The sequence below is a fragment of the Oncorhynchus mykiss genome, chromosome 13 (genome assembly GCF_057628025.1).
Source record: "Oncorhynchus mykiss isolate SJ-2025 chromosome 13, ASM5762802v1, whole genome shotgun sequence".
Taxonomy (NCBI): Eukaryota; Metazoa; Chordata; class Actinopteri; order Salmoniformes; family Salmonidae; genus Oncorhynchus; species Oncorhynchus mykiss.
The window spans coordinates 85,605,568-85,621,370 of record NC_143034.1 but is presented as its reverse complement, the minus strand read 5'-3'; the positions used below and the strand labels follow the sequence as shown (position 1 = coordinate 85,621,370).

Below are 15,803 nucleotides of genomic sequence, written 5' to 3'. Positions count from 1 at the left end.
GACTACTGGCCGGCTGAATACTGACTGGCTGACTTTACTGGCTGACTGGCTGACTACTGGCCGGCTGACTACTGGCCGGCTGACTACTGGCCGGCTGACTACTGGCCGGCTGACTACTGGCCGGCTGACTTTACTGGCTGGCTGACTACTGGCTGGCTGACTACTGGCTGGCTGACTACTGGCTGGCTGACTACTGACTGGCAGGCTGACTACTGACTGGCAGGCTGACTACTGACTGGCAGGCTGACTACTGACTGGCAGGCTGACTACTGACAGGCTGACTACTGACTGGCAGGCTGACTACTGGCCGGCTGACTACTGACTGGCTGACGACTGGCTGGCTGACTACAGGCTGGCTGACTACTGGCTGGCTGACTACAGGCTGGCTGGCTGACTACTGGCTGGCTGACTACTGGCTGTCTGACTCTCTATTAGATGGCTCAAACCTTCAGCCTACCTGTCTCTTCAAATCAACTATTTGCATGTAAACATGTCATGGATCTGTTCCATTGGTGTTATGCTCATCTTAGTGTGTTGCTTTAACTGGTCAGTCCACCCCTGACCTCTAACCCTTGACCTCTCTGTGGCCCCAGATGACAGGTCGGAGGTGGACGGCTCTGTGGTTTCCATGGTATCAGCCACGTCGTCCTCCAGCAGACTCCTTCCTCCTAAAGAACGTCTGAGAGAGAAGAGTTTCCAGTACTGCCAACGCCTCATAGAACAGAGTGACCGCAGTATGTACCCTACACCCTAACCCCTACACTACTGCCTCATAGAACAGAGTGACCCCAATATGTACCCTACACCCTAACCCCTACACTACTGCCTCATAGAACAGAGTGACCGCAGTATGTACCCTACACCCTAACCCCTACACTACTGCCTCATAGAACAGAGTCACCGCAGTATGTACCATATCCCCTAACTCCTACACTACTGCCTCATAGAACAGAGTGACAGCAGTATGTACCCTACACCCTAACCCCTACACTACTGCCTCATAGAACAGAGTGACCGCAGTATGTACCCTACACCCTAACCCCTACACTACTGCCTTATAGAACAGAGTGACCGCAGTATGCACCCTACACCCTAACCCCTACACTACTGCCTCATAGAATAGTGACCGCAGTATGTAGCCTAACCCCTACACTACTGCCTCATAGAACAGAGTGGCTGCAGTATGTACCCTACACCCTAACTCCTACACTACTGCCTCATAGAACAGAGTGGCTGAAGTATGTACCCTACCCCCTAACCATCCAGTTGATGGTTTGGGATCAAAAGGACTCACTTAAACATCTAAAACCTGATGACCCTAACCCCTACACTACAGTATGGACCCTAACCCCTACATTACAGTATGGACCCTAACCCCTACACTACAGCGTGGACCCTAACCCCTACACTACAGTATGGACCCTAACCCCTACACTACAGCGTGGACCCTAACCCCTACACTACAGCGTGGACCCTAACCCCTACACTACAGCGTGGACCCTAACCCCTACACTACAGCGTGGACCCTAACCCCTACACTACAGCGTGGACCCTAACCCCTACACTACAGTGTGGACCCTAACCCCTACACTACAGCGTGGACCCTAACCCCTACACTACACCGTTGACCCTAACCCCTACACTACAGCGTGGACCCTAACCCCTACACTACAGTATGGACCCTAACCCCTACACTACAGTATGGACCCTAACCCCTACACTACAGTATGGACCCTAACCCCTACACTACAGCGTGGACCCTAACCCCTACACTACAGCATGGACCCTAACCCCTACACTACAGTATGGACCCTAACCCCTACACTACAGTATGGACCCTAACCCCTACACTACAGTATGGACCCTAACCCCTACACTACAGCATGGACCCTAACCCCTACACTACAGTATGGACCCTAACCCCTACACTACAGCATGGACCCTAACCCCTACACTACAGCGTGGACCCTAACCCCTACACTACAGCGTGGACCCTAACCCCTACACTACAGCGTGGACCCTAACCCCTACACTACAGCGTGGACCCTAACCCCTACACTACAGCGTGGACCCTAACCCCTACACTACAGCGTGGACCCTAACCCCTACACTACAGCATGGACCCTAACCCCTACACTACAGCATGGACCCTAACCCCTACACTACAGTATGGACCCTAACCCCTACACTACAGCATGGACCCTAACCCCTACACTACAGCATGGACCCTAACCCCTACACTACAGCATGGACCCTAACCCCTACACTACAGCATGGACCCTAACCCCTACACTACAGCATGGACCCTAACCCCTACACTACAGCATGGACCCTAACCCCTACACTACAGCAGGGACCCTAACCCCTACACTACAGTATGGACCCTAACCCCTACACTACAGTATGGACCCTAACCCCTACACTACAGCGTGGACCCTAACCCCTACACTACAGCGTGGACCCTAACCCCTACACTACAGCGTGGACCCTAACCCCTACACTACAGCATGGACCCTAACCCCTACACTACAGCATGGACCCTAACCCCTACACTACAGCATGGACCCTAACCCCTACACCACAGCATGGACCCTAACCCCTACACTACAGCATGGACCCTAACCCCTACACTACAGCATGGACCCTAACCCCTACACTACAGCATGGACCCTAACCCCTACACTACAGCATGGACCCTAACCCCTACACTACAGCATGGACCCTAACCCCTACACCACAGCGTGGACCCTAACCCCTACACTACAGCGTGGACCCTAACCCCTACACTACAGCGTGGACCCTAACCCCTACACTACAGCGTGGACCCTAACCCCTACACTACAGCGTGGACCCTAACCCCTACACTACAGCGTGGACCCTAACCCCTACACTACAGCGTGGACCCTAACCCCTACACTACAGCGTGGACCCTAACCCCTACACTACAGCGTGGACCCTAACCCCTACACTACAGCGTGGACCCTAACCCCTACACTACAGCGTGGACCCTAACCCCTACACTACAGCGTGGACCCTAACCCCTACACTACAGCGTGGACCCTAACCCCTACACTACAGCATGGACCCTAACCCCTACACTACAGTATGGACCCTAACCCCTACACTACAGCATGGACCCTAACCCCTACACTACAGCATGGACCCTAACCCCTACACTACAGCATGGACCCTAACCCCTACACCACAGCATGGACCCTAACCCCTACACTACAGTATGGACCCTAACCCCTACACTACAGCAGGGACCCTAACCCCTACACTACAGCAGGGACCCTAACCCCTACACTACAGCATGGACCCTAACCCCTACACTACAGTATGGTACCCTAACCCCTACACTACAGTATGGACCCTAACCCCTACACTACAGTATGGACCCTAACCCCTACACTACAGCATGGACCCTAACCCCTACACTACAGTATGGACCCTAACCCCTACACTACAGTATGGACCCTAACCCCTACACTACAGCATGGACCCTAACCCCTACACTACAGTATGGACCCTAACCCCTACACTACAGTATGGACCCTAACCCCTACACTACAGCAGGGACCCTAACCCCTACACTACAGCAGGGACCCTAACCCCTACACTACAGCAGGGACCCTAACCCCTACACTACAGCATGGACCCTAACCCCTACACTACAGTATGGACCCTAACCCCTACACTACAGTATGGACCCTAACCCCTACACTACAGCATGGACCCTAACCCCTACACTACAGTATGGACCCTAACCCCTACACTACAGCAGGGACCCTAACCCCTACACTACAGCATGGACCCTAACCCCTACACTACAGTATGGACCCTAACCCCTACACTACAGTATGGACCCTAACCCCTACACTACAGTATGGACCCTAACCCCTACACTACAGTATGGACCCTAACCCCTACACTACAGTATGGACCCTAACCCCTACACTACAGTATGGACCCTAACCCCTACACTACAGCATGGACCCTAACCCCTACACTACAGTATGGACCCTAACCCCTACACTACAGCAGGGACCCTAACCCCTACACTACAGTATGGACCCTAACCCCTACACTACAGTATGGACCCTAACCCCTACACTACAGTATGGACCCTAACCCCTACACTACAGTATGGACCCTAACCCCTACACTACAGCAGGGACCCTAACCCCTACACTACAGTATGGACCCTAACCCCTACACTACAGTATGGACCCTAACCCCTACACTACAGTATGGACCCTAACCCCTACACTACAGTATGGACCCTAACCCCTACACTACAGCATGGACCCTAACCCCTACACTACAGTATGGACCCTAACCCCTACACTACAGCAGGGACCCTAACCCCTACACTACAGCATGGACCCTAACCCCTACACTACAGTATGGACCCTAACCCCTACACTACAGTATGGACCCTAACCCCTACACTACAGTATGGACCCTAACCCCTACACTACAGTATGGACCCTAACCCCTACACTACAGTATGGACCCTAACCCCTACACTACAGTATGGACCCTAACCCCTACACTACAGCATGGACCCTAACCCCTACACTACAGTATGGACCCTAACCCCTACACTACAGCAGGGACCCTAACCCCTACACTACAGTATGGACCCTAACCCCTACACTACAGTATGGACCCTAACCCCTACACTACAGTATGGACCCTAACCCCTACACTACAGTATGGACCCTAACCCCTACACTACAGTATGGACCCTAACCCCTACACTACAGCATGGACCCTAACCCCTACACTACAGCATGGACCCTAACCCCTACACTACAGCATGGACCCTAACCCCTACACTACAGTATGGACCCTAACCCCTACACTACAGCATGGACCCTAACCCCTACACTACAGTGTGGACCCTAACCCCTACACTACAGCGTGGACCCTAACCCCTACACTACAGCGTGGACCCTAACCCCTACACTACAGCGTGGACCCTAACCCCTACACTACAGCGTGGACCCTAACCCCTACACTACAGCATGGACCCTAACCCCTACACTACAGCATGGACCCTAACCCCTACACTACAGCGTGGACCCTAACCCCTACACTACAGTATGGACCCTAACCCCTACACTACAGCGTGGACCCTAACCCCTACACTACAGCATGGACCCTAACCCCTACACTACAGCGTGGACCCTAACCCCTACACTACAGTATGGACCCTAACCCCTACACTACAGCGTGGACCCTAACCCCTACACTACAGCATGGACCCTAACCCCTACACTACAGCGTGGACCCTAACCCCTACACTACAGTATGGACCCTAACCCCTACACTACAGCATGGACCCTAACCCCTACACTACAGCGTGGACCCTAACCCCTACACTACAGTATGGACCCTAACCCCTACACTACAGCATGGACCCTAACCCCTACACGACTTTGACATATATTTGTTACAAATCCCCAAAATGTTTTGTGTCCCTGTGTTGAATCTGTAAATCCCAGTGTCCCTGTGTTGAATCTGTGAATCCCAGTGTCCCTGTGTTGAATCTGTGAATCCCAGTGTCCCTGTGTTGAATCTGTGAATCCCAGTGTCCCTGTGTTGAATCTGTAAATCCTAGTGTCCCTGTGTTGAATCTGTAAATCCCAGTGTCCCTGTGTTGAATCTGTGAATCCCAGTGTCCCTGTGTTGAATCTGTAAATCCCAGTGTCCCTGTGTTGAATCTGTGAATCCCAGTGTCCCTGTGTTGAATCTGTAAATCCTAGTGTCCCTGTGTTGAATCTGTAAATCCCAGTGTCCCTGTGTTGAATCTGTGAATCCCAGTGTCCCTGTGTTGAATCTGTAAATCCTAGTGTCCCTGTGTTGAATCTGTAAATCCCAGTGTCCCTGTGTTGAATCTGTAAATCCCAGTGTCCCTGTGTTGAATCTGTAAATCCTAGTGTCCCTGTGTTGAATCTGTAAATCCCAGTGTCCCTGTGTTGAATCTGTAAATCCCAGTGTCCCTGTGTTGAATCTGTGAATCCCAGTGTCCCTGTGTTGAATCTGTAAATCCCAGTGTCCCTGTGTTGAATCTGTGAATCCCAGTGTCCCTGTGTTGAATCTGTGAATCCCAGTGTCCCTGTGTTGAATCTGTAAATCCCAGTGTCCCTGTGTTGAATCTGTGAATCCCAGTGTCCCTGTGTTGAATCTGTGAATCCCAGTGTCCCTGTGTTGAATCTGTGAATCCCAGTGTCCCTGTGTTGAATCTGTAAATCCCAGGGTCCCTGTGTTGAATCTGTGAATCCCAGTGTCCCTGTGTTGAATCTGTGAATCCCAGTGTCCCTGTGTTGAATCTGTAAATCCCAGTGTCCCTGTGTTGAATCTGTAAATCCCAGTGTCCCTGTGTTGAATCTGTAAATCCCAGTGTCCCTGTGTTGAATCTGTGAATCCCAGTGTCCCTGTGTTGAATCTGTGAATCCCAGTGTCCCTGTGTTGAATCTGTGAATCCCAGTGTCCCTGTGTTGAATCTGTAAATCCCAGGGTCCCTGTGTTGAATCTGTGAATCCCAGTGTCCCTGTGTTGAATCTGTGAATCCCAGTGTCCCTGTGTTGAATCTGTAAATCCCAGTGTCCCTGTGTTGAATCTGTAAATCCCAGTGTCCCTGTGTTGAATCTGTAAATCCCAGTGTCCCTGTGTTGAATCTGTAAGTCCCTGTGTTGAACAGTAAATCCCAGTGTCCCTGTGTTGAATCTGTAAATCCCAGTGTTGAATCTGTAAATCCCAGTGTCCCTGTGTTGAATCTGTAAATCCCTGTGTTGAATCTGTGAATCCCAGGGTCCCTGTGTTGAATCTGTAAATCCCAGTGTCCCCGTGTTTAATCTGTGAATCCCAGTGTCCCTGTGTTGAATCTGTAAATCCCAGTGTCCCAGTGTTGAATCTGTGAATCCCAGTGTCCCTGTGTTGAATCTGTAAATCCCAGTGTCCCTGTGTTGAATCTGTAAATCCCAGTGTCCCTGTGTTGAATCTGTAAATCCCTGTGTTGAATCTGTGAATCCCAGGGTCCCTGTGTTGAATCTGTGAATCCCAGGGTCCCTGTGTTGAATCTGTGAATCCCAGTGTCCCTGTGTTGAATCTGTGAATCCCAGGGTCCCTGTGTTGAATCTGTGAATCCCAGGGTCCCTGTGTTGAATCTGTGAATCCCAGTGTTGAATCTGTGAATCCCAGGGTCCCTGTGTTGAATCTGTGAATCCCAGTGTCCCTGTGTTGAATCTGTGAATCCCAGTGTCCCTGTGTTGAATCTGTAAATCCCAGGGTCCCTGTGTTGAATCTGTGAATCCCAGTGTCCCTGTGTTGAATCTGTGAATCCCAGTGTCCCTGTGTTGAATCTGTAAATCCCAGTGTCCCTGTGTTGAATCTGTAAATCCCAGTGTCCCTGTGTTGAATCTGTAAATCCCAGTGTCCCTGTGTTGAATCTGTGAATCCCAGTGTCCCTGTGTTGAATCTGTGAATCCCAGTGTCCCTGTGTTGAATCTGTGAATCCCAGTGTCCCTGTGTTGAATCTGTAAATCCCAGGGTCCCTGTGTTGAATCTGTGAATCCCAGTGTCCCTGTGTTGAATCTGTGAATCCCAGTGTCCCTGTGTTGAATCTGTAAATCCCAGTGTCCCTGTGTTGAATCTGTAAATCCCAGTGTCCCTGTGTTGAATCTGTAAATCCCAGTGTCCCTGTGTTGAATCTGTAAGTCCCTGTGTTGAACAGTAAATCCCAGTGTCCCTGTGTTGAATCTGTAAATCCCAGTGTTGAATCTGTAAATCCCAGTGTCCCTGTGTTGAATCTGTAAATCCCTGTGTTGAATCTGTGAATCCCAGGGTCCCTGTGTTGAATCTGTAAATCCCAGTGTCCCCGTGTTTAATCTGTGAATCCCAGTGTCCCTGTGTTGAATCTGTAAATCCCAGTGTCCCAGTGTTGAATCTGTGAATCCCAGTGTCCCTGTGTTGAATCTGTAAATCCCAGTGTCCCTGTGTTGAATCTGTAAATCCCAGTGTCCCTGTGTTGAATCTGTAAATCCCTGTGTTGAATCTGTGAATCCCAGGGTCCCTGTGTTGAATCTGTGAATCCCAGGGTCCCTGTGTTGAATCTGTGAATCCCAGTGTCCCTGTGTTGAATCTGTGAATCCCAGGGTCCCTGTGTTGAATCTGTGAATCCCAGGGTCCCTGTGTTGAATCTGTGAATCCCAGTGTTGAATCTGTGAATCCCAGGGTCCCTGTGTTGAACAGTAAAGACTGTTTTCTTCTGTTTCAGAGGCGCTGAAGAGAACAGACACAGAGCTACAGAAAGCAGTGAGCTACAACTTGTCCCCTACAATCACACACAGTTATACTGCTGTAGTAACCCTGCCATACTGCTGTAGTAACCCTGTCATACTGCTGTAGTAACCCTGTCCCCTACAATCACACAGTCATACTGCTGTAGTAACCCTGTCATACTGATGTAGTAACCCTGTCATACTGCTGTAGTAACCCTGTCATACTGCTGTAGTAGCCCTGTCATTCTGCTGTAGTAACCCTGTCATACTGATGTAGTAACCCTGTCATACTGCTGTAGTAACCCTGTCATACTGCTGTAGTAACCCTGTTATACTGCTGTAGTAACCCTGTTATACTGCTGTAGTAATAACCCTGTTATACTGCTGTAGTAATAACCCTGTCATACTGCTGTAGTAACCCTGTTATACTGCTGTAGTAACCCTGTCATACTGCTGTAGTAACCCTGTTATACTGCTGTAGTAACCCTGTCCTCTCTCTGCGTGCGTGTGTGTGTGTGTGTGTCAGTGCTTGGTGGAGGCGGTGCGTATCCTGGACGGGGTGTGTGTGGAGGATGCAGGGTGTGTGTATCGTGCGTTCCCGTGTGTTAAGTCACTGTTCGGCCGTCTGAACTCTGACCTGTCCTGCAGCAGAGTCCTCCTGCCCATCGCTCAGTTCTACCTGAACCACGGTGAGGAGGTGTGTGTGTGCACGTGTGGAGGATAGAGCTAGTGTGTACTTACTGTGTTTGTGTGTGTGTGTGTGTGTGTGTGTGTGTAGGGGAGACTGCAGCGGTGGACAGTGAGTGTGTGTGGAGGTGTGTGTTTGGTGTTCTCCCAGCAGAGTGTTTCAACGACCCCTATCTGGCCCACGAGACGCTGTCCTTCATCAGAGCCAATCAGCTGCAGCTCCACTCCTCTGTACCACTGTACACACACTACTTCCCTAGCCTGCTCAAGGTAACACACACTACTTCCCTATCCTGCTCAAGGTAACACACACTACTTCCCTAGCCTGCTCAAGGTAACACACACTACTTCCCTAGCCTGCTCAAGGTAACACACACTACTTCCCTAGCCTGCTCAAGGTAACACACTACTTCCCTAGCCTGCTCAAGGTAATACACATTACTTCCCTAGCCTGCTCAAGGTAACACACACTACTTCCCTAGCCTGCTCAAGGTAACACACACTATTTCCCTAGCCTGCTCAAGGTAACACACACTACTTCCCTAGCCTGCTCAAGGTAACACACACTACTTCCCTAGCCTGCTCAAGGTAACACACTACTTCCCTAGCCTGCTCAAGGTAATACACATTACTTCCCTAGCCTGCTCAAGGTAACACACACTACTTCCCTAGCCTGCTCAAGGTAACACACACTATTTCCCTAGCCTGCTCAAGGTAACACACACTACTTCCCTAGCCTGCTCAAAGTAACACACACTACTTCCCTAGCCTGCTCAAGGTAACACACACTACTTCCCTAGCCTGCTCAAAGTAACACACACTACTTCCCTAGCCTGCTCAAGGTAACACACATTACTTCCCTAGCCTGCTCAAGGTAACACACATTACTTCCCTAGCCTGCTCAAGGTAACACACAACCCATTTTAACACTCCAGGCACATTATTGGCCCGCCGTATTAACGTGTCTGGCTACCGGACACCTTTCAGTCTCTGATGTTTGTAGTTCTGATCTTTTTTACCACTCTTCAGATCTGCTCTTTTGCCAATAATTGTGGAAAGATCAGAATTGGTCTGCCTGTGTAAATGCAGCCTCTGTATACCTTCTAGTCTGACTGCAGTATGTGTTCTATACTGAACTAAAATAGAAACGCATCATGCAGCAATTTATAAGATTTGACTGAGTTACAGTTCATAGAAGGAAATCAGTCAATTTAAATGAATTCATTAGGCCCTAATCTATGGATTTCACATGTCTGGGCAGGGGCGGGCATAGGCCAGGCCCAGCCAATCAGAAGGAGTTTTTCCCCACAAAAGGGCTTAATTACAGACAGAAATACTCTTCAGTTTCATCAACTATCCGGGTGGTTCATAAGGAGAGAACACATAGTCAACATAGTTGGAGAGAAATAACTATCCGGGTGGTTCATAAGGAGAGAACACATAGTCAACATAGTTGGAGAGAAATAACTATCCGGGTGGTTCATAAGGAGAGAACACATAGTCAACATAGTTGGAGAGAAATAACTATCCGGGTGGTTCATAAGGAGAGAACACATAGTTGGAGAGAAATAACTATCCGGGTGGTTCATAAGGAGAGAACACATAGTCAACATAGTTGGAGAGAAATAACTATCCGGGTGGTTCATAAGGAGAGAACACATAGTCAACATAGTTGGAGAGAAATAACTATCCGGGTGGTTCATAAGGAGAGAACACATAGTCAACATAGTTGGAGAGAAATAACTATCCGGGTGGTTCATAAGGAGAGAACACATAGTCAACATAGTTGGAGAGAAATAACTATCCGGGTGGTTCATAAGGAGAGAACACATAGTCAACATAGTTGGAGAGAAATAATAACTATCCGGGTGGTTCATAAGGAGAGAACACATAGTCAACATAGTTGGAGAGAAATAACTATCCGGGTGGTTCATAAGGAGAGAACACATAGTCAACATAGTTGGAGAGAAATAATAACTATCCGGGTGGTTCATAAGGAGAGAACACATAGTCAACATAGTTGGAGAGAAATAACTATCCGGGTGGTTCATAAAATTGGAGAGAAATAAGTTTTTTTGGGGACATTTCTGGGATATTTTATTTCAGCTCATGAAACATGGGATCAACACTTTATTTTTGTTCAGTATAGTTTCTAGTCTGGCATCTAACGCTGGGTTCTAGTCTGGTATCTGACGCAGGGTTCTAGTTTCTGGTCTGGTATCTGACGCTGGGTTCTAGTCTGGTATCTGACGCTGGGTTCTAGGTTCTAGTCTGGTATCTGACGCCGGGTTCTAGTTTCTGGTCTGGTATCTGATGCAGGGTTCTAGTTTCTAGTCTGGTATCTGACGCTGGGTTCTAGGTTCTAGTCTGGTATCTGACGCCGGGTTCTAGTTTCTAGTCTGGTATCTGACGCTGGGTTCTAGTTTCTAGTCTGGTATCTGACGCTGGGTTCTAGTTTCTAGTCTGGTATCTGACGCCGGGTTCTAGTTTCTGGTCTGGTATCTGACGCTGGGATCTAGTCTGGTATCTGACACTGGGTTCTAGTCTGGTATCTGACGCCGGGTTCTAGTTTCTAGTCTGGTATCTGACGCTGGGTTCTGGTCTGGTATCTGACGCCGGGTTCTAGTCTGGTATCTGACGCCGGGTTCTAGTCTGGTATCTGACGCCGGGTTCTAGTCTGGTATCTGACGCTGGGTTCTAGTCTGGTATCTGACGCCGGGTTCTAGGTTCTAGTCTGGTATCTGACGCCGGGTTCTTGTAGTTATTAGTTCCTAGCGTGGGACAGTCCAGGTCTTGTATCTGACTATGTGTTGTAGTTCCTAGCGTGGGACAGTCCAGGTCTTGTATCTGACTATGTGTTGTAGTTCCTAGCGTGGGACAGTTCAGGCCAGGTATCTGACTATGTGTTGTGTTGTAGTTCCTAGCGTGGGACAGTCCAGGCCTGGTATCTGACTATGTGATGTGTTGTATTTCCTAGCGTGGGACAGTCCAGGCCTGGTATCTGACTATGTGTTGTGTTGTAGTTCCTAGCGTGGGACAGTCCAGGCCTGGTATCTGACTATGTGTTGTGTTGTAGTTCCTAGCGTGGGACAGTCCAGGCCAGGTATCTGACTATGTGATGTGTTGTAGTTCCTAGCGTGGGACAGTCCAGGCCTGGTATCTGACTATGTGTTGTAGTTCCTAGCGTGGGACAGTCCAGGTCTGGTATCTGACTATGTGTTGTAGTTCCTAGCGTGGGACAGTCCAGGCCAGGTATCTGACTATGTGATGTGTTGTAGTTCCTAGCGTGGCACAGTCCAGGCCTGGTATCTGACTATGTGTTGTAGTTCCTAGCGTGGGACAGTCCAGGCCAGGTATCTGACTATGTGTTGTAATTCCTAGCGTGGGACAGTCCAGGCCTGTTATCTGACGATGTGTTGTAGTTCCTAGCGTGGCACAGTCCAGGCCTGGTATCTGACTATGTGTTGTAGTTCCTAGTGTGGAACAGTCCAGGCCAGGTATCTGACTATGTGATGTGTTGTAATTCCTAGTATGGCACAGTCCAGGCCTGGTATCTGACTATGTGTTGTAGTTCCTAGCGTGGAACAGTCCAGGCCAGGTATCTGACTATGTGATGTGTTGTAGTTCCTAGTGTGGGACAGTCCAGGCCTGGTATCTGACTATGTGTTGTAGTTGCTAGCGTGGAACAGTCCAGGCCTGGTATCTGACTATGTGTTGTATTTCCTAGCGTGGAACAGTCCAGACCAGGTATCTGACAATGTGATGTGTTGTAGTTCCTAGCGTGGGACAGTCCAGGCCTGGTATCTGACTATGTGATGTGTTGTAGTTCCTAGCGTGGGACAGTCCAGGCCAGGTATCTGACTATGTGATGTGTTGTAGTTCCTAGCGTGGGACAGTCCAGGCCTGGTATCTGACTATGTGGATGTGCTGCCCTCTCTGGTCACGGCTGGGACTGCAGTTGAGCTGCTGCACTCTCTACTGGACTTGCCCTGTCTCACTGCTGCTCTCACCCTGCAGCTCAGGTACACACACACACACACGTAGAGATAGAATGCTTATACAGTTGAACTCTGAAGTTTACATACACCTTAGCCAAATACATTTAAACTTAGTTTTTCACAATTCCTGACATTTAATCCTAGTAAAAATTCCCTGTCTTTGGTCAGCTAGGATCACCACTTTATTTTAAGAATGTGAAATGCCAGAATAATAGTAGAGACAATTATTTATTTCAGCTTTAATTTCTTTCATCACATTCCCAGTGGGTCAGAAGTTTACAATCACTCAATTAGTATTTGGTAGCATTGCCTTTAAATTGTTTAACTTGGGTCAAACGTTTCAGGTAGCCTTCCACAAACGTCCCACAGTAAGTTTGGTGAATTTTGGCCCATTCCTCCTGACAGAGCTGGTGTAACTGGTTTGTAGGCCTCCTTGCTCGCCCACAAATCTTCTCTGGGATTGAGGTCAGGGCTTTGTGATGGCCACTCCAATACATTGACTTTGTTGTCCTTAAGCCATTTTGCCACAACGTTGGAAGTATGCTTGGGGTCAATGTCCATTTGGAAGACCGATTTGCGATCAAGCTTTATCTACCTGACTGATGTCTTGAGATGTTGCTTCAAAACATCCACATAATTTTCCTGCCTCATGAAGCCATCTATTTTGTGAAGTGCACCAGTCCCTCCTGCAGCAAAGCAGCCCCACAACATGATGCTGCCACCCCCGTGCTTCACGGTTGGGATGGTGTTCTTCGGCTTGCAAGCCTCGCCCTTTTACCTCCAAACATAACGATGGTCATTATGGCCAAACAGTTCTATTTTTGTTTTATCAGACCAGAGGACATTTCTCCAAAAAGTACGATCTTTGTCCCCATGTGCAGTTGCAAACCGTAGTCTGGCTTTTATATGGCAGTTTTGTAGCAGTGGCTTCTTCCTTGCTGAGCGGCCTTTCAGGTTATGTTGATATAGGACTCGTTTTACTGTGGATATAGATACTTTTGTACACTTTTCGCACCAAAGTACATTCATAGGCTAATTGACATGATCTGAGTCAATCAGAAGCTTCTAAAACCATGTAATTTTCTGAAATTTTCCAAGCTGTTTAAAGGCACAGTCAACTTAGTGTATGTAAACTTCTGACCCACTGGAATTGTGATACAGTGAATTAATATGTCTGTAAACAATTGTTGGAAAAATGACTTGTGTCATGCACAAAGTAGATGTCCTAACCGATTTGCCAAAACTATAGTTTGAAAATCCAACCTAAGTGTATGTAAACTTCCGAGTTCAACTGTATACACAATAAATACGTAGTGTATTCTACGTTGATGTGTGTAAAGTATCTCTGTAAGATGGTGTAATAACAAATCAATCAAAAACATACACAATAAATACGTAGTGTATTCTACGTTGATGTGTGTAAAGTATCTCTGTAAGATGGTGTAATAACAAATCAATCAATGACATACACAATGTTCCTAGAAGCATTTCAGGGAAACATCAGAGCAGTATAGAAATGTAACATGGTGATCTGTGCGTGTCAGGTCTGCATGCTTCCCTGTGTCTGAGCCAGGTGGGCGTGGTCTGTCATCGCTGGAAGCTTTCCGAAGCCCCGCCCATAGAGGCCTCTTCCTGTTCCTTTTGAGAGGGGAGGCAGGGTCTGGTAATGTCACAAACTACTATAATATTATAATACCACTACTACTGTAATACTGTCATACCACTACTACTGTAATATCACTACTACTGTCATACTACTACTACTGTAATACTGTCATACCACTACTACTGTAATATCACTACTACTGTCATACTACTACTACTGTAATACCACTACTGCTGTAATACTATAATACCACTACTGTAATACTATAATACCACTACTGTAATATTATAATACCACTACTGTAATATTACTACTGTAATTCTATAATACCACTACTACTGTAATACCACTACTATAATATCACTACTACTGTAATACCACTACTACTGTACTACTGTAATACCACTACTACTGTACTACTATAATTCCACTACTGTAATATTGTAATATTACTACTGTAATGCTATAATACCACTACTACTGTAACACTAATACTACTGTAATACCACTACTGTAATATCACTACCACTGTAATACCACTACTACTGTAATACTGTAATACCACTACTACTGTAATACCACTACTGTAATACCACTACCACTGTAATACTACTACTACTGTAATACTACTACCACTATAATATTGTAATACCACTACTGTAATACTGTAATACCACTACTACTGTAATACCACTACTGTAATACCACTACCACTGTAATACTACTACTACTGTAATACCACTACTACTATAATATTGTAATACCACTACTGTAATACTGTAATACAACTACTACTGTAATACTACTACTACTGTAATACCACTACTGTGATATCACTACTACTGTAATACCACTACTACTGTAATACTACTACTACTGTAATACCACTAATACTGTAATACCACTACTATAATACTGTAATACCACTACTATAATACTGTAATACCACTACTACTGTAATACCACTACTATAATACTGTAATACCACTACTACTATAATACTGTAATACCACTACTATAATACTGTAATGCCACTACTATAATACTGTAATACCACTACTATAATACTGTAATACCACGACTATAATACTGTAATACCATTACTACTGTAATACCACTACTACTGTAATACTGTAATACCACTACTATAATACTGTAATACCACTACTACTGTAATACTACTACTACTGTAATCCCACTACTATAATACTATAATACTGTAAT

The 15,803-nt window shown here is 47.3% G+C and overlaps 1 protein-coding gene across 5 annotated transcripts in view; it reads left to right on the top strand.

Annotated features, from left to right (window-relative positions):
• The window catches only part of ap5z1 (adaptor related protein complex 5 subunit zeta 1), a 37,765-nt gene that overhangs the window by 13,903 nt on the left and 8,059 nt on the right, over positions 1–15,803 (top strand). For 2 of the 5 annotated variants that reach the window (XM_090197983.1, XM_090197985.1), the window contains 6 exons: positions 594–734; positions 8,285–8,322; positions 8,815–8,977; positions 9,067–9,245; positions 12,855–12,997; positions 14,518–14,636. In XM_090197983.1, the coding sequence (XP_090054109.1) occupies positions 594–734; positions 8,285–8,322; positions 8,815–8,977; positions 9,067–9,245; positions 12,855–12,997; positions 14,518–14,636 (783 nt within the window). Of the gene's footprint in view, positions 1–593; positions 735–8,284; positions 8,323–8,814; positions 8,978–9,066; positions 9,246–11,743; positions 11,807–11,892; positions 12,998–14,517; positions 14,637–15,803 lie in introns of those variants that run through there. The other 3 variants (XR_016486151.1, XM_090197986.1, XM_090197987.1) reach the window with 3 other exon arrangements.